At 47.1% G+C, this 24,749-nt stretch overlaps 1 protein-coding gene across 4 annotated transcripts; it reads left to right on the top strand.

The window, feature by feature from the left end:
- On the top strand, positions 1-24,732 carry FBXO27 (F-box protein 27). Of its 4 annotated transcripts, none has more exons than XR_013354435.1 (6): positions 31-430; positions 634-745; positions 847-942; positions 5,474-5,609; positions 6,190-6,440; positions 24,606-24,732. XR_013354435.1 is itself a non-coding variant. In XM_077852673.1 (5 exons), the coding sequence occupies exons 1-5, from the start codon at positions 79-81 to the stop codon at positions 6,331-6,333; spliced, it is 840 nt and encodes a 279-aa protein (XP_077708799.1). In that variant the 5' UTR covers positions 31-78; the 3' UTR covers positions 6,334-6,963. The 4 variants fall into 4 exon arrangements, 2 of the variants coding, with proteins under 2 accessions (XP_077708803.1, XP_077708799.1); XR_013354427.1 differs by lacking the exon at positions 24,606-24,732 and adding an exon at positions 6,676-6,963; XM_077852673.1 differs by lacking the exon at positions 24,606-24,732 and having other exon boundaries at positions 6,190-6,963.
- The last annotated feature ends 17 nt before the right edge of the window (positions 24,733-24,749 follow it).

The following is a 24,749-nucleotide window of genomic DNA, read 5'->3' on the forward strand; positions in this document are numbered from 1 at the left end:
AGGCTGCGGGCCCCTGACTCCTTGACCTCGCTCTCCCGCAGTCACCGCCGGGCCGGCGCGGGCCGGGGGGCGGGGACCATGGGCGCCTCGGCTTCCCGGGGCCGGCCAGCCCGGGTCCCCGCGCCGGAGCCCGACCCCGAGGAGGCGCTGGACCTGAGCCAACTGCCGCCGGAGCTGCTCCTGGTGGTGCTGAGCCACGTGCCCCCGCGCACGCTGCTGGGGTGCTGCCGCCGGGTGTGCCGGGGCTGGCGCGCCCTGGTGGACGGCCAGGCCCTGTGGCTGCTCATCCTGGCCCGCGACCACGGCGCCCTGCTGCCGCTCGCCCGCAGCTGCCTGCCCCCCGCCCGCGACGGCGGGCCCTGCCTCCTGGGCCGCTTCTGCGAGCGCCGGCCGATCGGACGCAACCTCATCCGCAACCCCTGCGGCCAGGGTGGGGAGCGCGGGCTGGGGGGCCGGCGGCGGGCAGCCGGGGCGGGGCCTCACCGCGGGCGGGGGCGGGGCCTCCCGCAGCCGGGGCGGGGCCTCCCCGCAGCCCGGGGCCCGGCGCGGAGGAGGGGGCGAGGGAGGGGAGCAGGTGGCCGCCGGCCGGTGCGCGGGCGGCGAGCTGGGGCCTGAGCCTCCTGTATTTAACAGAAGGCCTCCGGAAATGGATGGTGCAGCACGGCGGGGACGGCTGGGTGGTGGAGGTGAACAGGTCCACGGTGCCTGGGGCCCCCTCGCAGACCTGCTTCGTGTCATCCTTCAGGTGAACGCCCCTAACCCCGCCAGTCGCCCCCTCCCCGCAGGGGCCGGGCCGTCGTCCGTTAGACTTGTCTCTTGTCATTGCCCTTTCTCCCTCCTTCCTAGCTGGTGTCGCAAAAAGCAGGTCTTGGATCTGGAGGAGGAGGGTCTGTGGCCGGAGCTGCTGGATAGTGGCAAGATCGAGATTTGCGTCTCCGACTGGTGAGTATGATGACAGTAGCAGCCCCTTGCTCAGCACTGACCCCATTGACCCCATGCGCCGTGACCCTCTCGTGAGTGACTTCCCCGAGGCCGCTCCCCTCCCCAGTTCCTCCGGGAGGTGACAGGTTTACCCATTGAACCGCTCCCCTCGCCCCCAGATGGAGCTGGATTGCAAGATGCCAGATTGGCCCCAATTACAGAGGACTCTGAGCAGCTCAGTCTCGTCTGTGGATCACATGCGCCTTGCCTTAGGAGGAGGCGGTGTAGGGTAGTTTAGCTAAGTTTGCATTCTGGAGCCAGGCTTCCCAAGTCCCTGGCTCTGCAGCTTAGTGGCTTTGGGCAAGTCCCCCTGTGCCTCGATTTCCCCATCTTTACAAGATAGGGTTACATGTCAAGCACATAGCCAGCGCTCTGGAAGTGTGAACTGTTTCGGTGGGTTGGTTTGCTTTTTTGAGCCTTGATCCTCCAAGAATGTGTGTTTCAGGACCTCAGATTGTTCAGAGCTTCGGGAGCAATTGAGGGGTTCAGAATTGAAGGGGAGGTGCTTTGTTCTGGTGGCACAGCTAGGACTTGGTGAGACCTGACATTAGGCTCAGACTCCTTTGACTCCAGAGCTTATGGTCTGTAGCGACGGTCTTGAAACTGGGGTATGCGGACGTGAAGAGTTTCCAAGGGATATGTGACCCAGATAATTTCTGGTGAGGAGATTCCAGATCCTCTACAGCTGTGTTCCCTGATTCTAAAATTACCAGCTACACATAACATCACTGGTGGTGGCATCATATGGTTGTCCTCGTCCACTCCCCTTGTCAGAGTCCTTCAGTTTTACAGAAAAAGCAAGGTCCTCACTATGGTGTGTGCCCCCCTCCCCCAGATGTGAAGACTATGGGAGAGGGTGCCTGGGTGGCTCAGTGGTTGAGCATCTGCCTTTGGCTCAGGTGGTGATTCTGGGGTCCTGGAATCGAGTCCTGCATCAGGTTCCCTGCAGGGAGCCAGCTTCTCCCTCTCCCTGTGTCTCTGTGTCTCTCATGAATCAGTAAAATCTTAAAAAAAAAAAAAAAAAAGACTACTGGAGATTCAGGCAAGGTAACCACTTGAAATTTCAGCCTTACCAAATTTGCTCTTACTTTGCATTTTTGTTTTGTTTTTAAGTAGGCTACATGTCCAATGTGGGGCCTGAACTCACAACCCAGAGATTAAGAGTTGCAAGCTCTACCCACTGAGCCAGACAGGCACCCCCAAATTCACTTTTTTAAAAAAAGATTTATTTATTTAAGGGGGCAGGGAGAGATCATTGGAAAGGGAGAGAGAGAATCCTAGAAGACTCCCAGCTGAGCACGGAGCCCAATAGGGAGGCTTGATCCCAGGACCCTGAGATCATTCCCTGAGCCAAAATCAAGGGTCGGACGCCTAACTGAGCCACCCAGGTGCCCCCAAATTCACTCTTAATTAAAGACATCATAACTATCCCCCACCACCCGCAACATGCAAATCCATCTCATTAGGAGATACATTTACAATAAAATAGTTTTTAATTTAATCATTAGTTATCAAACTAGAGTAACACATCGGTGTTGTTTGGGTCGGCAGTGTACCATTTGATCATAATAATCAGTGGTTCCCGTGTTTTGCTGTATGTTACGCAGGATCATTTAAAACTTCCAACGCTCAGGTCAGACCCTATACCAGTTAAATCAGAGTGCCTGTGGGTGGGAGCAGGGTCTCAGTATCTGGGAAAAGTTTGGAGCTGGCTGCAGAGTTAGAGGGCACAATCCTCACACCATCCTCGCTTCAACAGCAGCTGCAAGTTTGGGGGATTCCCAAAACCTCCCTCAGCTTCCATAATTCACTGGAAAGATGCACAGAACTCACTAAACTATTACATAATTACAGATTATTACAAGGAAAGCCTAACATTTATAAATCAGCCTCAGGCGGGGCACCTGGGTGGCTCAGTGGTTGAGCATCTGTCTTAAGCTCAGGTTGTGATCCCAGGGTCCTGGGATCGAGTCCCACATCGGGCTCCCCACTGCTTTTCCCTCTGCCTCTCTCTCTGTGTGTCTCTCATGAATAAATATACAAAATCTTTTTTAAAAATTAAATAAAAATAAAATCAGCCAAGGAAAGAAGAGCTAGGGCAGTGTCCACACACAGAAGTACCAAACAGAACTTCGGTTGTTCCCTCGCCATGGAGTCAGGATGCATTTACCGTCCTGGCATCCAATTGATAATATACACACAATATTGCCAAACGGGGAAGCTCACCTGAGCTTTGTTTCCCAGAATTTTGTTGGGGCTTCATCACGTGATTAAACTCAGACTCCTGGTCAACGGATATTGCCTGACATATCCTAAGCCACATTGTTGGGTCTTTCTGGAGTGGCTAGCCCCCACAGTGAGACTGTGTGGCTGTGGTCAGCCCCCACTGGAATCACGTTGGAATCAAGCAAGCAAAGATACTTCTGGCAGCCACGATATTCCAAGGATCCAGAGATAACGTCCCAGAAACTGAGAGCAAAGGCCATCCATACCTCCAGACCAGACTAAATTCTTTCGTATGCAGTATCTTCTTAGCATTCCAGATGATTCCAATCTGCAGCAAGGTCTGAGAACCACTGCTGGGTAATAATTCAATCCCAAAGGAAAAATGTTAACACTTGGAGCTTTATGGTCACAGGAAAAAATTTTAATTTCTATTTATATGTATATATTTTGGTATGTGGTTGGCACAGAACAGTATGGAAAGGCAGTCTTTTGACTGATCAGAAGAAAATTAAAATATGTCACTGTTCCATGAGGACAAAATTGTGTGGGAGAAGTAGAGCAGACATCTAATTCTTAGAAGTAGAACGATGTGAAGTCTCTGAAGTAAAAACTTATTTGTGTATTTTTGCAGCCCATTACCCTTGAGTTAAACTTTTAACTTCTAGCATGAAAAGTGTACATAGTTTTAAAAGTTTACATATTTATTTATTTAAAGTGTACATATTTTAGGGGCACCTGGATGGCTCACTGGTTGAGCATCTCTGCCTTCGGCTCAGGTCGTGATCCGGGGTCCAGGGATGGAGTCCCACATCGGGCTCCCTGCATGGAGCCTGCTTCTCCCTCTGCCTGTGTCTCTGCCTCTCTTTGTGTGTCCCTCATGAATAAATAAAAATCTTTAAAATAATAATAATAAAGTGTACATATTTTAGGTGTGTAGCTCCTTTCCCACCACTAACCACTCAAGGGTAGCTGCCATCCTGAATTCTGTTACCATAGATAAGTTCTGTCCATTTTTGTACTTAAGAGAGAGAAAGTCCCACAGTGTATGTTTTGTTCCTGGCTTCTTCCAACTACATGTTTGTAAATTGATTCCCAATTGCATGTAACCAGTGAGTTTGCTTTCATTGTTGTTTACTAATCTATTATATGAATATACTGTAATTTATCCGTTTACCATTGATGGATATTGGATGTTGTTGTGTTGTTGGGTTTTTTTTAATATTACTGGGTATCCCATCGTGACTAAATATATTCAGATTCCTGTGGTCCATTTATTTATTTTTAAAATATTTTATTTTTGGGATCCCTGAGTGGCGCAGCGGTTTGGCGCCTGCCTTTGGCCCGGGGCGTGATCCTGGAGACCCAGGATCGAATCCCACATCAGGCTCCCTCCATGGAGCCTGCTTCTCCCTCTGCCTGTGTCTCTGCCTCTCTATCTCTCTCTGTGTGACTATCATGAATAAATAAATAAAATCTTTAAAAAAAATATTTTATTTTTATGTCATCTCTAAACTCAATGTGGGGCTTGAACTCAGAACCCTGAGATCAAGAGTCACACGCTCTACTGACTGAGCCAGCCGAGCCTGATGGGAACCTGATGTGGGACTCGATCCCGGGTCTCCAGGATCACACCCTGGACCAAAGGTGGCGCTAAACCGCTGAGCCACCTGGGCTGCCCTCCCATGGTCCTTTTAAATGACTGATATGAAAGTCGTATTTTCTTTTTTGTTTTTCAAGATTTTATTTATTTATTCATAAGAGACACGGAGAGAGAGAAGCAGAGACACAGGCAGAGGGAGAAGCAGGCTCCATGCAGGGACCCTGATGCGGGACTTGATCCCAGGACCCCAGGATCATGCCCTGAGCCAGAGACAGAGGTTCAACCACTGAGCCACCCAGGTGCCCCAAAAGTTGTATTTTCAACGTACACATTGGAAATCCCATCTTTTGCCACTGTTTAAACATAGAATGGGCGATTTCAATTGCCACCTTAATAATACGAGAGGAGGAGCCTGAAGGGGCATTGCTCTGGGTCACTGCTTCGAAAATGCATGTGCTTGCGGACCCGCTGGGGACCCCGTTTACTGCAGGCTGAGTCATTGGGTCTGCAGTGGGGCCCAGCTCCCAGGTGACACTGGTGTGCTAAGTGGAGGACTCCATTTTGGGTTTGCAGATGTGGGGAGGGCTTGGCGTGGAGGGAGGCAGGCAGACACCTGAAGAGATGAGGTGGGCCTGTCCAGCCCTGACGGCCTCCCTCCTCCCACAGGTGGGGAGCCCGACACGACAGTGGCTGTATGTACCGACTCCTTGTCCAGCTTCTAGATGCCAACCAGACCGTCCTGGATAAATTCTCTGCCATGCCTGTTCCCATCCAGCAGTGGAACAACAACGTCTGCTTTCAGGTGGGTGCCTGGCAGGGTCACGGGAGAGGGTGGTGGGGCCTGTGAACCTTAGTTCTTACCTCTTGTGGTTTCAATAAGCAGGGCTCTGCTGGGGGTGCTTCTGGGCCCCTCTCCTCTTGGGTAGTTGCATTCAGACAGTGGCTGGAGGGAACCAAAGGGCAGGGTGGTTGTGTGTGTGTGTGTGTGTGTGTGTGTGTGTGTGTGTGCGTGCACATATACGTGTGCATGTGTACGTACAGCAGCTGGTAGTTTCATTTACTTCCATCTGGGATCCCTCTGCTAGGTCTGATTTGCATGTCCTCACAGCCCAGCTGCCTCAGGGCAGCCAGACTCGACTTACTGGTGGCTCAGAATTCCATTGGGAAGGTTCTAGAGAAACCCAACAGAAGCTGCATTGCCTTTTTCTGACCAAGCTTTGGGAGTCACTTGGCCAAGTCACTTAGCATCACTTCCGCCATACTCCTGGGTACAAACAAACCCACCCAGACCTGGGGGGGACAGGAATTAGGATGAGGAACCATGTGATTCCCTCTACCAGAAGGCTGTGGCACAACAGGCCCGATCTCTCCTCTACCTACAGGTCACCCACGTGTTCTCCAACCTCAAGATGGGCGTCCGCTTTGTGTCTTTCGAACACTGGGGCCAGGACACTCAGTTCTGGGCTGGTCACTATGGAGCCCGTGTGACCAATTCCAGTGTGGTTGTGCGGGCCCGGCTGTCTTAGTGGAGGGCCGTCCTTGCAGAACAACCTGACTGGTGCCTTCCAGGACCTGGGGACCATCGGCCAGAACTTCTCATTAACCAAGGGCATGTACCTCCTCTGCATCCCAGGTACTCTAGGATTCCTTCGAGGGTCCTGCTGGGCCCCCTCTTTGGGTTCTGGAAACTTCTAGAGGAAAGTTCTTCCTTCAGAGCTACCTACTGCTGTCATGGGGCAACCCTTCCCCCGTTGGTGAGCATGGAGGAATGCCAGTTCTAGACAGGGCTCTTCACCCTAACCCCCGCCCAGGCCCTCTGGTTCAGCCCCCATCCCCTCTGTCCTGTCTCCTGTCCTTTCTGCTTTCAGGGGCTTGGTCGGTCCCTTTAGAGAAGGCCTCTCACCTCTGACGTACGATCTTGTCCTTATGGCTGGGAAGATTCCAGCCACCTTGGGTGGCAAACAACCTCCCGCAGCCTCAAGGCCGGGACCAGGCCTCATAGCTCAAAAAGTGTTTGGAGATCCTCCAGGACCCCTGTGATTGTATGGTGTATAAAATTATTTTTTATTTTGAGACTTTCCGCAAACATTGAGAGAATAATATATCAGCAACACAATCTGCCAATCATACACAATAAATTTATTATTTTGCCAAAAGTGCCTCAGATCTTTTATCATTTTTTTAAAAGATTTTATTTATTTATTTATTTATTTATTTATTTATTTATTTATTTATTTATTTATTTTAGAGAGAGAGCACACGAGCAGGGGGAGGAGCAGAGGGAGAAGGAGAAGCAGACTCCCCGCTGAGCAGGGAGCCAGCCGTGGGGCTCCATCTCAGGACCCTGGGAACAGGCCCCCAAGCCAAAGCCAGGTGCTTAACCGACTGAGCCACTCAGGTGCCCCAAAAGTGCCTTAGTTTTTTGAAATAGGAATATGATGTTACTGTCTTGATTACTGCTTGGTTTGAAGCAACAAACTGTCCCAGTGGAGGATGGGACAGTACAGAAAAAAATTCTAATAGAAGGTGTTTTAGTAGAAAGAATGGAAGAGTGAGCACAGTGTTCTTTCCCAAGCCTTAAGGAAATCATCGATTCAGACAAAGATCATCGGTCAGGGTCAAAAGCACAAGGCAGACAGTGGATGTGGGTACAGTGTCACAGTGACGCCACACTGTGACTTTCCAGATGGAACCTGGATCAAGCCAACCTCACACCAGTCCAGGGCCGTGGCTAGTTCACTGGTGCTGGGTCAGGGAGACGTTCTAGGTCGTCTTTTTTTGTTGTTATGACTTTATTTTTTAAGTAATCTCTACACCTGGTGGGGGGCTTGAACTCACCACCCTGAGATCAAAAGTCACTCTACCAATGAAGCCAGCCAGACACCCCTAGACCTTCTAACGTGAAGTGGGCCATTGACTTTATTCCAGTGTGAACTGATCCTTTGAAGGGTTCGGGCCTTCAACCCCTTTCTCGCCATATAAGGGAAAGGCGGGCAAAGAAACAGCCAGACCCGCCCAGAGGTGGCATGTTTTGCCAGTTTCTTAAAAAAGGAGTTGTGACAGGTTGAAACAGACCTAAGAGTCATGACCAGATGGGAGTGTGTAGGCCTCAAGTAGATACTGGTTTGGATAATTCAGCGCTAGAGGATATTTTTGGGTTAACTGGGGGAATCTGGATATGAGGAATAAGAGAAACATCTAGGAAGGGAGAGGTGGAGACCGCTGCCTTTAAAAAAAAAAAAAAAAAGCAGTCATATGATTTAATTTTGGCATTTGTTATATCATGTATATATGTGTGTGTGTGTGTGTGTGTGTGAATGCCAAAGTTAATGATACCATTTTACACACACACGTACTATTTACAACCTGGATTACCTTCTAGATGTGCGTGTTTATATAGGTTTGTATGTATATATATATATATATTCAGAAGAGTAAGAATATTAGAGGGGCACCTGGCTGGCTCCAGTCCATAGGGCATGTGACTCTTGATCTCGGGGTCGTGAGTTCAAGCCCCATGTTGGGCGTGGAGCTTACTTAAAATTTTAAAAAATAATAATAACTACAGGGTTACTGCAATGGTGATCTCTGGTAGTGGTGATTTTGTATTTATTTTGCTTATCTGTATTTCTCATTTTCTGAGTGTGTATTTGTGTATAGAAGAAATACAAGAAGACTAATACTTAGTATCCCCCAATGTCATTTCCCTCCCCTTCCAGAAATAACCACATTTAGAAGGCATCTTTGCTGACAGGGTTTTTGCTGGTTTTATTTGGTTACGGAGAATTCGAAATATATACAGAAGCAGAGAGGAGAGTGTTAGAACCATGTATCTATTCCCCAGCAATAGCTTTGTCAGCTTATGGCCAGTCCTCAATCCACATCCCCATCCATTCTCCCCTCTTCCATACTGTTTTTTTTTTTAATATGCTTTATTTTGAAACAAATTCTTTTTTTTTAATTTTGAAACAATTTCAAACTTAACAGGGGAGTTGTAGGTATGGCACAAAGCTTTTTCCCCCTGAAACATTTAGTACATCTCTAGCGTCACTGCAAAATTCTTTAGCGTGTATTTTCTACGTCTCTCCTGCATAACTGCAACCCAACCATCCAAATCATGATGGTCACGTCAATTCAGTAACTGCCCCAAATGGCCTCGCCTTAGAAAGGCCTATTGGCGGGGCACCTGGGTGGCTCGGTTCATTAAGTATCAGGCTCTAGATTTGGACTCAGGTCATGATCTCAGGTCCTGAGATCGAGCCCCTCACTGGGCATGGAACCTGCTTAAGATTCTCTCTCTCCCTCTTCCTTTGCCTGTTTGCAAGGTTGGCCCTTGGCTGGCATCTGCGAAATTGAATTTGGGGAAGGTTTCCCATCACCTAACTGACAAGGGTGGCTGTGGCACTTAGGCTATTTGTGCAGAGTATGGCTTATGCTGAACACTTGCTGTCATTCTGGGAGTCTGGAATTTTGGTACGAGCCAGGCAGATGCGCCTCGATGACTAACCCCCCGTGAAACCCTGGTGTGCTGAGTCTCCGATGAGCTTCCCTGGATATCACACACCTGCTGCTATATTTTTGTTGCTGGGGCAAGAGTGCACTCTGCATGAGCCCTCGGGGAAGGGAGAGGACACGAGGAACCTTACCCATAACTTCCAGTGTCTGTCTTTTTCCTTTATGATCCAGCTATGCAAACAGCTGTGTAGCTATAGTGAATCTCAGCAGTGAGTACAAGTATGTACTGAGCTCCATGAGTCCTTCTGACAAATACCTGAGCGTGGGGTAGTCCTGGGATTGAGTCTCAAGTCTACTGATTGAGCCAGCCGGGCGCCCTCATGCTGAATTTACTTCTACCCACACACACACATACACACACACACAGAGTGGGGCTGGCAGTGGAACTGCTAGAAGGGGCCTAAAATATGACTACAACATTATTTGGGGAAAAGGGAGAGGGGTGAAGGATGATGAGCCCCTGGTTCCTGGGGGCCATGGAGATGGAGTTACCCATGGTCTGAAACAGCCCAGGTGCCATCTGTCATAAGAGGGAGAAGTTACCTATGGAAGTAAACCAATGGGCCCGACCTGTGGGGCGCTGGTTTCCAGGATCCCCTGGCTGACTTGGGCGGGTGCCAGCTACGGTGATATAACTCAGCCTGGTTTCCTCTTTCCTCTAGGCAGGAGGAAAAGAGGCCCAAACACTCCCCCAATGAGTTTGGGGTCAAAGATGATAAAGGTGGGATGCCTAGGTGGCTCAGTGGTTGAGCATCTGTCTTTGGCTCCAGGCGTGCATGATCCCCAGGTCCTGGGATCGAGTCCCACATCTGGCTCCCCGTAGGGAGCCTGCTTCTCCCTCTGCCTGTCTCTGCCTCTCTCTCTGTGTCTCTCGTGAATAAATAAATAAAATCTTTTTTTTTAAAGACTTTATTTATTTATTCACGAGAGACACACACAGAGAGAGGCAGAGACACAAGCAGAGGGAGAAGCAGGCTCCAAGCAGGGAGCCCGATGCGGGACTCGATCCCAGGTCCCCAGGATCAAGCCCTGGGTTGAAGGTGGCACTAAACCGCTGAGCCACCCAGGCTGCCCCAAATACATAAAATCTTAAAAAAAAAAAAAAAAAAAAAAAGATGATCACGGTGAATTTGTGGTTGCTCCCTACTCCAGATGCCAGGAGAAAGGGGCCACGTTCCTAGAAGATGGGCTTATTTAGTTGAACTGAAACATTTAAAAGTTTGCCTGGCTCTCAGGACAACTGGTTAAATCCATTCTCAGGGTGGATCAAAGTTTTAGATAAACCAGAGGGAGAAAGATGGAGAAAAAAAAAAAAAAACCACTCCAACTCTTCAGCTTGGGAGGCCACGGCAGCCCCAACTATTCTAGCAGCCATGATGTTAGCCCTGTAAATGCTGAATTTACATGTTGGAGGGTTTTATGTTTTGTTTTGTTTTTTGTTTCAAGTAGGGCCCATACCCAACATGGGGCTTGAACTCACAACGGGACCAACCGGGAGATCAAGAGCCCCATGCTCTACCGAATGAGCCAGCCGGGCGCCCCAATGCTGAATTTACTTCTAGGGATTTGAGTCAACTCGTAATGAAAGGTGCAGAAATGAGGGAGAAATTCATAATACAATCTTATCCATCAATTATATGTCAAAGTTAAAGGGAAATTTGAAAAATGGCTTTGTATTTGACGATCATTTCATCTGGTTGTAGGATTTTAAAAAAACAGTGATCAGTGTATATGTATACATGTACACACACACACAAACACACACACATATGCTTGTTTTCTGTAAATTACAACATTTTGACCGCTTGAAAGACCTTTCTGGCTGGGGAGACACTGTGCCTCCTAGCCAATTCTTAGGGGTAGCAAAGAACGGAGCTGAGCACGCCTTTGATGGGCAAACGAACCAGTCTGAAGCCAGACCTCCTCCATCTGGCTCCAGCACCCCAGGAGGCACTCTTCTTCGGCTTCATCACCCAAGGGCCAGGTGCCAGGTAATTAGGGACCACCCCGGTAGTCCCAATCATGGCATCTGGTGGCTCAGTCGGTTAAGCATCTGCCTTCGGCTCAGGTCATGGTCCCAGGGTCCTGGGATCGAGCCCCTGCTTAGCGGGCAGCCTGCTTCTCGCTCTGCCTCTGCCCTCTTACTCTCTCTCAAATAAATAAAATCTAAAAAAAAAAAAAGAAGAAAAAAAGAAAAAAGAAAGGAAAGAAATCATGCACATTGCTCAGTTCTAAATGGTTCACCCTCCCCTGCCTTTCCAGAGGAACCCGAATAATGGTTTAAACCTCCCCTAGGTCCTGCCTCCCGCCTTCTGGCCACGCTGTGTCTTTCCCATGCGGCCCTTCGTGGCACACCTCCTGTCTCTGCCACCCGTGAGCACAATCAACTGATTTTCTGAGCCTTTCCTCTGTCTCCCCTTGTGCCTGCAGCAGACACACCATCTCATAAAAGAATACAAAACAATAAAATGGTGTATGCTTGTAATATGCACTAGAGAGATCATCTGGATCTGGGAAAGCTACTGCAGAAATGGGGTGTGCGTGTGTGCGACACTCTCTTATGTTTGCCACCAGTGGGGGGCATTGGAAGCAAGTACAAGGCTCTGTAAATGATGATTTTTGCTGTTATTTTGGCCTATTGGAGCCTTTGGAGAAAAGGAGGCACTGGAAAAAGGAGGCCATCTTCAATCTACAGGCAAATACCCCTTTGGAGTTTTGAAACAATTTTAGTTTGCTAATGAGGCCTTATGAAGATCAAATGCCTGACCCTCTGTGGCTGTTAATTTTCAAGCCTAGTGTGCACGCACGCGCATACACACACACACACACACGCACACAGATGCATAGACTATGTGTCAGCAAAAGTCTTTATTTTACCTTCATTTGATTGTTAGTTTTTCATTTTTATTTGGTTTGATTTTTTTTAAGATTTTATTTATTTATTCATGAGAGACACACAGAGAGAGGGGACGCCATCCCAGGACCTGAGCCAAAGGCAGATGCTCAACCACTGAGCCATCCAGGCACCCCCTTATTAGCTTTTTTAGATAGACTTTTTTTTCTAAGAGCAGTTATAGGTTTATTGCGAAACTGAGTGGGATCACTGAGCAGATCCAGTATATCTCCCCTCTCCACACCCAGGCAGACACACCCTCCCCCACTACCAACATTCCCCACCAGAGAGGGACGTTTGTCACAATCCATGAGCATACACCAACACATTATTTCTGACCCAGAGTCCACTGTTCACGACAGGGCTCACTCTTGGTGTCATACATTGTCCGGGTTAAGACCAATGTCTCATGACACGTATCTACCGTGATAGCACCACACAGAATAGTTTCACTGCCCTAAAAATCCTCTGCTTTGCCTGTTCATCCCCTCCCTCCTCCCGACCTCTGGCAACCACCAATCTTTTACCATCTCCACGTTTTGCCTTCCAGAATGTCATAGATCGAATCATACAGTATGGAGCTTTTTTCCAGATTGGTTTCTTTCGCTTAGTAACATGCACTTAAGGTTCTTCCCGTCTTTTCATGGCTTGATAGCTCACTTCTTTTTAGCGCTGCCTAATATCCCATTGTCGGATGGACCACAGTTTCCTTACCAGTTCACCTCCTGACAGACACCTTGGTTGCTTCCAAGTTTGGGTAGTTACGAATAAAGCTGCTATAAACGTCCATGTGCAGGTTTTTGCATGGATAGAAGTTTTCAACCCTTTGGGGTAAATACAAGAGGCTTGATTCCTGGATCATATGGTAAGAGTAGATTAAATTTTTTTTTAAGATTTATTTATTCATCAGAGACAGAGAGAGAGGCAGAGACACAGGCAGAGGGAGATGGAGGCTCCTCAAAGGGAGCCTGATGCAGGACTTGATCCTGGATCCTGGGATCACATCCTGAGCCGAAGGCAGGTGCTCAGCCTCTGCGCCACCCCGGCCTCCAAGAGTAGGTTTAATTTTGTAAAAAACTGTCTTCCAAAGTGGCTGGACCATTGCACATGCCCACCAGCAATGAATGGGCCTGTTGCTCCACACCCTCGTCAGCACTCAATGTTAGTGTTCGGGATTTGGTGCATCGTTGGCAGCTGTTTTTGCAGATGGGTCCTGTCCCCGTGCTTTAATAAAACCACCTTTCTTGCACTGAAAAAAAGAAAAAGAAAAAGAAAAAGAAATCGGTGTGTAGTAGGAGCTCATTGATGTTTTAATTTGCATTTCTCTGATGACAGGTGACGTCAAGTTTCTTATATGTTTTTTTGCCCTCTGGATGTCTGTCTTCTTTGGTGAGATGTCTGCTCAGGTCTTTTCTTCATTTTTAATCAGATTGCTTATTTTCTTGAGTTTAAGAGTTCTTTTTTTTTTTTTCATTTGTTTTTATTGAAGTTCGATTTGCCAACATAGGGTTTAACACCCAGTGCTCATCCTGTCAAGTGCCCCCCTCAGTGCTCATCACCCAGTTACCCCATCTCCCCACCCACCTCCGCTTCCAGAACCCTTTGTTCATTTCCCAGAGTTAGGAGTCTTTCATGGTTTGTCTCCCTCTCTAATTTTTCCCACTCAGTTCCCCTCCTTTCCCTTATAATCCCTTTCACTATTTCTTATATTCCCCGTATGAGTGAAACCATATGATGATTGTCCTCTTCTGACTGACTTACTTCACTCAGCATAATACTCTCCAGTTCCATCCAGAATCGAAGCAAATGGTGGGTATTTGTCCTTTCTGATGGCTGAGTAATATTCCATTGTATAAATACACCACATCTTCTTTATCCACTCATCTGTTGAAGGACATTGAGGCTCCTTCCACAGTTTGGCTATTGTGGACATTGCTGTTATTACTGCTATTGGGGTGCAGGTGTCCCGGTGTTTCACTACATCTGTATCTTTGGGGTAAATACCCAGTAGTGCAATTGCTGGGTCGTAGGGTAGCTCTATTTTTAACTTTTTGAGGAACCTCCACACTATTTCCAGAGTGGCTGCACCAGCTTGCATTCCCACCAACAGTGCAAGAGGGTATTTTGGATAAATAGTCATTTATCACATAGGTCTTTTGCAAATATTTTTTTTCCCACAAGACTGTGGCTTGTCTTCTCACTCTCTTGAAGGAGTGAATACTTTTGAGTAGGTCAATTTGAGCTCTAAGACTGACAAGGTAAAAGAGCTTACGAAAGCTTTTCTCATCATTTGGACTTGGAACAAGAACTTCTGGTTCTTCCACAGAGCTTTGCTGCTGCCGAAGAAAAGCCTCTGGCTTTTCTGGATTCCTGCATTCACAGATCCTAATTGCCTGGACCTGACTCTAAGCCAAAACCTGATACTGTCTGCTGAGGACTGTTTTTTTTTTTTTTCTCAGCATGAGCTGTGCTCAATGGAAAGCAGGTATTCACTCAACGAACAGGGCTTAACTCTGGGATGTTGGCAGATTTAAAACACCCCTCTGTGGGACCCTAAACTGTGCAAACATCGTGGATGCTGGCTGGACCATCTGGGTCACATAAGAATGCCCACAGGAAAAGGCTTCTTTTTTGATGGAACTGTCTAAAATGAAGCTACTGCTCAGCTCTGTATTTCTGATGTAAATACTAACTTCTAATGTAGTTCTATCTTGTGATTCCTGCCAAAAGCTGTGAGCTGGAGAAGGGTCCATGACAGGGACTTTGACCCCTCTGGGCACTCCTAACAGATTGGACTCTGGACCCCTCTGGGCGAATGGCACCGCTGTTGACTTGTGTTCTGCTTTCCCCATTAGTGGCTGTTTGCAACAATGAAAACTCATAGTCTGACTCTATTTCCCTCATGTTTCCCCTGATACATGCACCTCAGGAAGGCGGCTTGATTACTAAATGCAGCTGTCCTCAGAATGAGAGTGATCTTCTCCAGCTGCTCACTGGATGAATGATCAGGACAAAAGGGGTAAAGGTTGTAGTAAATTATTCTGTTGAATATTCAGGTTTTCATCCTGACTAATTCCTGGCTATAGTGTGTCTTTCTCATTAAGTTTTATAAAAATGTTTTTCTCTTGAAAAAAAGCATAGAAGACACTAGAGAATCCCTTACTGCAGAGATAAAAGAACTAAACTCTAGTCAGCCCAAAATTAAAAATGCTATAACCGAGATGCAAACCCAAACAGATGCCATAAAAATGTTTTTCTGTGAAAGTGCTTTTGTCCCTTATTGCATCCAACCCTTCTGGATGAAAAGTTTGGGAATTTTCAAATAATTCAGAATTCTTTTTTTAAAAGATTTTATTTATTTATTTATTTGACAGAGAGAGAGCACTGCAGGCAGAGGGAGAGGGAGAAGCAGGCTGCCTGCTGAGCAGGGAGCCTGCTGCAGTGCTAGATGCCAGGACCCTGGGATCATGACCTGAGCCAAAGGTAGATGCTTAACCCACTGAGCCGCCCAGGCAATAATTCAGAATTCTAAAGTATACAAACACACACACACACACACACACACACACACACACACTATTAAAGCTAATAACTGAATTAAGGAAAGTTGCAGAATATAAGACCAATACACAAATTTCACTTAAATTTTTTTTAAGATTTTATTTATTTATTCATGAGAGACACAGGGAGAGAGAGGAGCAGAGACACAGGCAGAGGGAGAAGCATGCTCCACACAAGGAGCCCGATGTGAGACTCAATCCCAGGTCTCCAGGATCAGGCCCTGGGCTGAAGGTGGCACTAAACCGCTAAGCCACCCAAGCTGCCCTCACTTGAATTTTTATACACAACCAATAATTATCTTAAATGAAACTAAGAAAGCAATTCCATTTACCATAGCATCAAAATGAATAAAATACATAGGAATAAATTTAACCAAGAAAGTGAAAGATTTGTACACTGAAAACTACCAAACATTGCAGAAAGAAACTAAAGAAGACATAAATAGATGGAACGATACCCCAGGTTCATCAATTGGAAGACTTCATATTGTCAAGATGGTAATACTCTCCAAATTGATCTATAGATTCAATATAATCCCTATCAAAATTCCAACTACATTTTTTGCAGAAATGGATAAGCCTATCCTAAAATTCATATGGAATTGCAAGGGGCTCCCGTTGCTAAAGTGATCCTAAAAAAGAACTAAATTACAGGATTCACACTTTCAAGTTTCGAGACTTAGTACAAAGATACAGTAATCAAAAGAGTGTGGTACTGGCATAAGGATAGACCTATAGATCTATGGAATAAACTTGAGAGTTCAGGAAAAGAACTCATATCTACAATCAATTGATTTTCTGCAAGGGTATCAATACAATCCAATGGGAAGAGAATCACTTTTTCAACAAATGGTGTGGGACAACAGGATGACCATATGGAAAAGAATGAAATCAGATCCTTTTTTTTTTTTTAAGATTTTATTTATTCATGAGAGACACAGAGAGAGAGAGAGAGGCAGAGACACAGGCAGAGGGAGAAGCAGGCTCCATGCAGGGAGCCCTTCGTGGGACTCGATCCTGGGTCTCCAGGATCAGGCCCTGGACTGAAGGCAGTGCTAAACCGCTAAGCCACCACGCTGCCTTGAAATCAGATCCTTACCTCACGCCATTTGCAAAAATCAACTCACAGTGGATCAAAGACTTAAATCTAAGAGCCAGAACTGTAAACTTCTTAGAAGAAAATATAGGAATAAATCTTCATGGCCTTGGATTTGGCAATCCATTCTTAGATATGGCACCAAAAGCACAAGTCACAGAAGCAAAAAGATAGATAAATTGAACTTCCTTAAAGTTAAAAACTGGTGTGCATCAAAGGACACCATCAAGAGAGTGAAAAGACAACCTATAGAATGGAAAAGAATATTTGCAAGTCATGATCTAATAAAAGCCTAGTATGCAGAATATAGAAAGAACTCTTACCACTCAACCATGAAAAAAATAGCCCCATTTAAAATGGGCAAAGGGCATGAATAGATAGACACTCCTTTCTGCAAAGAAGATATACAAATGGTTGATAAATACACGGAAATATGTTCAACATCATTAGTCATTAGGGAAATGCAAATCAAACCCACAATGAGACACCACTTAACACCCACTAAAATGACTATAAGCAAAAGCATGGAAAATAACAAATGGTGGTGGTGATGTGAAAAATCGGAACCCTCAGGCACTGTGGGGCCGTGGGAATGTGAAATGGAACAGCTGCTTTGGAAGGCAATCTGACAGTTCTTCAAGAAGTTAAACACAGAATTACCAGATGACCTGGCAATTTCATTCCTACACATATACCGAGGAGCCTTGAAAACACGTATATGGGCGCCTGGGTGGCTCAGTCGGTTAAGCATCTGCCTTCGGCTCAGGTCATGATCCCGGGGTCCTGGGATCGAGCCCTGCATCAGGGTTCCTGCTCAGCGGAAAGCCTGCTTCTCCCTCTGCCTCTGCCTTCCGTTCCACCTGCATGTGCGCTCTTTGTCAAATAAATAAAATAAAAATAAAATCTTTAAAACAAGAGAAAGAAAACGTGTTGGAACAAAAACTTACACGTGAATGTTCAGAGCAGCATTATTCCTAACAGCCAACTAGAAGTAACCTAAATGTGTATCAACTGATGAATGGATAAACAAAATGAAAGATATCCGTACAATGGAATATTATTCAGCCAGCAAAAGGATCGGAGGTGGGGAGGAACGGGATACTGAGCCACACTACAACATGAGTGCACCCTGAAAAGCTTATGCTCAGTGAAAGAAAGCAATATATGATATGATTCCATTTCTATGAACTGCCCAGAATAGGCAAATCCACAGGGATGGACAACAGACTAGTGGTTGCCAGGGGATGAGCAGAGGGGGCGAGGGAAGGTGGCTACTTAGCGGCAGTTTCTTTATGGAAGGATGAAATGTTCTGGAACTACATGGTGAAGATGGTTGTACAGCACTGTGAATGTACTTAAAGCCACTGAGGTGCACATTTTTTTTAAGATTATTTATTTATTTATTTATTTATTTATTTATTTGAGAGGGCGAACGCGAACAGGGATGTGGAGCAGAGGGAGAGGGAGAAGCAGATTCCCCGCTGAGCAGGGAGCTCATAGGACTTGATCCCAGGACCCGAGATCATGACCCGAGCCGAAGGTAGATGCTCAACCAAGTCACCCAGGCGCCCCCTTGAATTGCCTATTTTTAAATGGCTAATGTGGAATGAAGTATATCGTGTGGATTTTATCTCAATTTTTTTAAAGTAGTTTTTTTTTGGGGGGTGGGGGGTGTAAGGTTATGATTACCAAATGAGCCACACTGATTTTGGAGCAAAAACTGGAAAACCACAAACTTGGCACCTGGGGAGGCCCCAGAATCAGGGGAGAGACTTTAGTGATCTGAATCTTCCAGAACTTCTCCCGGAAGCCAAGCACTGCTGTCCTCCCCAGCGGAAAAATCAGAGGAATGTCTGCGGCTGCCTTTCTAAGCTGTTGGACCGCTTCGAATTCAAACTTTGATCTTAGATGTCCATGTGTCCCCTGGTCACAGCTGACGGAGCCAAGGAGGCGACAGCAGGAGGTGGCCCCGGCCCTGAAATCGTCCACCTGCCATCCGTGCCCATAAGGTGGACGAACTGGTGCCCGGAAGAGTCAAGTGTTTGGAACTGCCTGCTTTGGGGATCCCCTCTGGGAGCAGGGCCAGAACAGAACCATCTGGACTGGCCCAGCAAGCCTGGAGTGGCAAGGCCCGTGGCGGAGGCCACACAGGGGCCCCTGTAAACCTGTCCTGCCTGACCAGGGCAGGGGTGTCCTCATTCCTATAAAGTCTTTGCTTCTGGGCCCTCTGGGACTGATCTTGTACGTGTTATGCCCTGACACCACCTCAGCCCGGGACGTCCTTCCAGTCAGCTTCAACCTGGTGATCAGAATATGCTGGGTGCCTGGGTGGCTCAGTGGTTCAGCACCTGCCTTCGTCCCAGGGCATGATCCTGGGGTCCCAGGATCGAGTCCCACATCAGGCTCCCTGCATGGAGCCTGCTTTTCCTTCTCCCTGTGTCTCTGACTCTCTCTGTGTGTCTCTCATGAATGAATGAATGAATGAATGAATAAATAAATAAATAAATAAATAATCTTTAAGAAAAGTCTAGGCTGGCCCTAAGCTGATGTCTCAGGCCAGACACAAAGGTTCCTCCAGAAACTTGGCTTTCTAGGACAGATCCTTGTGGTTAATGGGGTTTACTCTAACTGGCGGGGTCCAGGACCCTGGGGTCATAACCAAGCCAGTGCTGCAGTTTGGTCTTACCAGGGTCCTCCTGCTAATAATTTGGCTCCAAGGTTGCCTTGGCCAGAGGTTGATGGCGTGGACTGCGGAGAAGAGTAAGCCCAGCAGGCCCGAGATAGCTATCTTTAGAAAGACCTGCTCACAAGGTTGGCCGTTGGCTGGCACCTGGGAGTTTGGCACCCAGGGTGCTCCCATCCCATCATTCCCTGAGTGAGGAGGGTTGTTCCCTGAGCTGGGACCACGCAAATGCATGGTTTACGCCAAGCACTTGCCTTCCTTCTTGGGGGTCGGAATGTTGGTACATGCCAAGCAAAGGCTGCCTATGCGACTGGCCCCAGTGAACACCTCGGATGCTGAAATTCTAGCGTGCGTCCTCGGGCAGAAACATCACACGTATGTTGTTACATTTTTGTCGTGCTCTGGGACCCCTCATGGGAGGGAGGGTACAGAAGGAAGCCCCCCTGCGCCTTTGCCCCATGTGACCTGGCTGGGTATCCTTAGTACATTGCTATAGTAAGTCTTAGCTGAGTACAACCGTACACCGAATCCCATGAACCCTTCTAGAAAATCTCCAAACACGGTGGCCAGACTCAGGGACTCGCAACACCATTCTTGGAATTATTAGATTCCATTCAAGTTTGCCGAATGCCCCGATAGTTTTTTGCAGCAAAAGGATCTAGGTCAAGATCATATGCAATGGGGGGAGGGGTGTGCACCTGAAGGGCTCAGTTGGTTGAGTGTCTGACTCTTGATTTTGGCTCAGGTCATGTTCTCAGGGTCGCAGATCGAGCCCTGCAACAAGCTCTGTGCGTAGTGGGGAATCTGCTTGAGGATTCTCTCTCTCCCTCTCCCTCTGTCTCTCTCTGTCTCTCTGTCTCTCTCTCTCTCTCTCTAATTATTGTTTAAAGGTTTTATTTTATTTTTTAAGATTTTATTTATTTATTCATAGACACAGAGAGAGAGAGGCAGAGACACAGGCAGAGGGAGAAGCAGGCTCCATGCAGGGAGCCCGATGTGGGACTTGATCCCGGGTCTCCAGGATCACACCCCAGGCTGCAGGCGGCGTCAAACCGCTGCGCCACCAGGGCTGCCCTCTCTCTCTCTCTCTCTAATTAAAAAAAAAAAAAAAAAAAGTCACACGCAACAGCTCCTAGCTGCACGGCCCTATAGATTCCTCCCATCTGGAACTGTCCCTCTATCTCTTTTATACTTTCACGAGCTTGACAGTTTTGAACCTTATAAGCCAGTTTTGCTTTATAGAATGTCCCTCAGTTTGGTTTTGTCGATGTTTCCTTCTAGATTCAGATGAAGTGTCTTTGGCAAGAATATCACAGAAGAGACTTTGTCCCCATTGCATCTCCTCGGGTGGCGCATGACTTCACCTTGCCCTATCATTGATGAGGCTCACCTTGAGCACTTGATTGAAGGTGGTGTCTGCCAACCTTCACTGCCAAGCTACTCTTTCCTCTATCTTTTTTTTTTTTTTTTTTTTTAGGTTTTATTTATTTGAGAGAAAGAGAGAGAGAGAACACAAGCAGAGGGAGCAGCAGAGGCGGGAAGAAGCAGAGGGATCTGAGCCAAAGGCAGACGCTTAACCAACAGAGCCACCCGGGCACCCCCTCTTTTCTCTTTCTAAGCAGTGTGTTGTGGGTAGCACCTTTAAAAGGCCTGTGTGCAAGGCTGGCCCTTGGCTGCTATCTGAAATCTTGGATTTGGGGAGTGAGAAGGCACTGAGAAGGGTGATTCACTGGGCCTGGATTGTGTGAACAATATGGTTTATGTTACTCCTGGAATTTTGCTACGTGCTAGGAATTAGGTACAGGCTACTTCAGCATGAGCCACGTTGTTCCCACACTCTGGCCACAGTAAAACACCCTATCCATCAGGGGTGCTGGGGACACCTCCAAAAGCCAAATTTCCAGATGCCAGTCAAGGGCCAACCTTGCAAGCAGGCCCTTCTAAACACAGAAACCTCGGGGCGCCTAGGGTGGCTCAGTGGGTTAAGCGTTTGACTCTTGGTTTCAGCTCGGGTCATGATCTCAGGGTCATGAGATCGAGCCCTGCGTCTGGCTCCACATTCAGCTCAACACAGAGTCTGCTCCAGATCCTTTCCCCTCTCTCTCCCTACCCTTCTGCCCCACCCTCTGCCCCTGCTTGCACTCTCTCGCTCTCTCTCAAATAAACAATATTTATAAAATCTGTAAAAATAAATAAATAAAGACCGAAGCTTCAGGCCGACTATGTTGTTGATGCATTTCTTCAGAGTGCCCCACTCAGTTCTTTGTGAATGTAGACACATCCCAAACCTCTTTTAGTTACTGTTCTGAAATATGCAGAACCTCCTTTTTTTATCGATCTGACTCAACAGCCCAACCCTCTGTCCCCCGCTGAAAGGCTGCAACCTTGATGCCACCTGAATCAGTAATCCGGTGCAAGGCCGACGACTCCCATATGAGGTTCGCAGTGGGGCAGCCTTCCACTATCTCATGGAGACGTGCGACAGCTTCTGAGAGGCCGTCTGAATGGCAGGAGCACGCGGTGTTCGCTTTTTCTAACTCTTCCGGGTGGCCAGTGTCTGGAGTCTAGTTATTTTAGATCACAGGCCGCAGGCAGAGAAGAATCCCTTAGCAGACTTATTTGGGGTGGGGGGTAGGGAGAGCACAGGTAGTGGGAAAGGGCAGAGGGGGAGAGAGAGAGACAGACTTCCTGCTGAGCAGAGAGCCAGACTGGGCTCGATCCCTGGACTCCAGGATCATGACCTGAGCCGAAATCAGACACCTAACTGCATGAGCCACCCAGGCGCCCCCTTAAAATGTCCATTTTAACTTTTTCTTTTCTTTAGTAATCTATACACCTAACATGGAGCTCAAACTTAAAACCATAAAATCAAGAGTCATGTGCTCTACTGACTGAGCCAGCCAGGCACCCCTTAACCATTTTTTTTTAATTAATTTATTTATTTGAGAAAGAGAGAGCGCACAGACAATAAGCAGGGGGAGGAGCAGAGGGAGAAGCAGACCCCCCAGCTGAGCAGGAAGCCCGGCGTGGGGCTCAATCCCAGGACCCCAGGATCACGACCCGAGCTGAAGGCAGAGACACTGACCCGACTGAGCCACCCAGGTGCCCCTTAACCATTTTGAAGCGCACAGTTCAGTGGCACTAAGTACATTCACAATGTTGCAGCGCCACCACTATCCATTTCCAGCACTTTTTCATCATCCTAAACATTTCAATTTAATTAATTATTTCAATGTACCCCTTAAACAAGAACTCCCCTCCCCTCCCCTCCCCAGACTCTTCATATAAATGCAATCTTGGCAATAGCTGTCCCTTCGCGTCTGCTCTAATTCACTCACCTTAACTATGCTGTGACATAGTATCTGTCTCCTTGCTCCGGTCACCTCCATCATCCTTTAATTAAGTCTCATCATTTATTTCAAAATGAGCTCGGACATCTTTTCTTGGCATTTAGGCTCTGCACCTTACTTTTTTGTTGTTGTATAAGAGAATGGAATCTTTTCTTACAAATTATACTTCCTAATTGGTGGTTGCTTTCATTATCTGAGCGCTATTGATTTTTTTGCCTGTTGGTCTCACACCCAGCAGACTTGCCAAGATTTCCTCTCGGTGCTTTACAGGGAATTTTTCTAATTAACTTGGGTATTTGTTACAGGCAGGCTCCTTAAATCAGGTGGATGATTCCCTTTTATCTCTGGTTGGTTTTATTATATAAAAGTTTTATTACAAATGAGTGTTGAATCCCATCCAATGTTTTTTCTTCTGTAATTTGTTAATATGGCGCATTACAGTAATACATTTTCTTTTTTGTTGTCTTTGCCTTTTTTTTTAAAGATTTTATTTATTTACTTGACAGAGAGAGAGAGCACAAGCGGGGGGGAGCGGGAAAGGGAGAAGCAAGCTCCCCACTGAGCAGGGAGCCGATGTGGGGCTCGATCCCGGGACCCGGGGATCATGACCTGAGCCGAAGGCAGATGCTTAACCAACTGGCCACCCAGGTGCCCTAGATTTTCTTTTAAATTTTTATTGTAGAGGAGCACCTGGCTGGCTCAGTCAGTAGAGCACTGACTCTTGATCTTGGGGTTGTAAGTTCAAGCCCCATGTTGGGTGTAGAATTTATGGTTTTTTGTTTTTTTAAAAAAAAACTCTTTTAAAATTTTTCTTATGGAATTGTCATAGGGAGAAAAGTGGAGTGGGTGCACTAACATGCCACCCAGATCTCTTCTTCAGGATGGAAGCATTCTTTCCACCAGCTGCCAGGAGTGCTGGTGGCTCATGGCTTACAGCTGAGCCTTTGTCTGGGCAAGACCCTGGATCAAGCTTGCACTTCTCTCCAAGGGGCAGCCCACATTCTCCGTCTGGTCAATAAGAGGGACAAAAGCCTGGCTCCATGCCTCAGAAACAACCCAGAAGGGCCATCCCACTTCACGTTCCCCACAGGATGGACCAGGCCCTTGTGGCGACTGTATCAGTCTCCCAGCACCCAGCCTGCCGCCTCTCTAACTCACTTGCGAGTCCCAGAGAGCGCTCCCCACCAAACATCCCCTCCTGCTGCAGATCCCAGCTCACAATCCGTCTCCCAGGAAACCCTCCCTGTCCACGACTGGACTGCGTGGATGTATGTATGTTGACTACTAAAGAAAAATGAGGGGTGCCTGGGTGGCTCTGTCATTAAGCATCTGCGTTCGGCTCAGGTCATGATCTCAGGGTCCTGGGATCGAGCCCCACATTGGGCTCCCTGCTCAGTGGGGAGTCTGCTTCTCTCTCTCCCTCTGCCTCTGCTCTCTCTCTCTCTCTCTCTAAAATAAAATAAAATAAAATAAAATAAAATAAAATAAAATAAAATAAAATAAAATAAAATAAAATAAAATAAAATAAAATAAAATAAAAAAATATAAAAGCTTCTGTGTCCACCAACTAAGTTCTGTAACAGGACATTACTGGTCCCTTAGAAGCCGGCTGTGGGTCCTTCCCTATCCTTCCCCTTCCATCCTACTGAGAGAAAATTGCTCTCCTGATTTTTGGTAACTTTTTGTGTTTTTTCCCCCCAGTGTTTTGCATCCATGTACGTATCCATCTACTTCATCTCTATGGCTTTGTCTGCATTTGAACTTTACGTAAATGAAGAATACAACATGCATCCTTCTGTGGCCTGCTTCTTTCATTCAACGTTGATGCAAGATTCACCCATTTAG

Source organism: Canis aureus, chromosome 1 (genome assembly GCF_053574225.1).
Source record: "Canis aureus isolate CA01 chromosome 1, VMU_Caureus_v.1.0, whole genome shotgun sequence".
Classification (NCBI taxonomy): Eukaryota; Metazoa; Chordata; class Mammalia; order Carnivora; family Canidae; genus Canis; species Canis aureus.

Coding starts and splice junctions, on each gene's coding strand:
- FBXO27 (XM_077852673.1), top strand. CDS start 79: ATGGGCGCCTCGGCTTCCCGGGGCCGGCCAGCCCGGGTCCCCGCGCCG. Junction 943..5,473: donor GAGATTTGCGTCTCCGACTG/GTGAGTATGATG, acceptor CTCCTCCCACAG/GTGGGGAGCCCGACACGACA. Junction 5,610..6,189: donor ACAACAACGTCTGCTTTCAG/GTGGGTGCCTGG, acceptor CTCTACCTACAG/GTCACCCACGTGTTCTCCAA.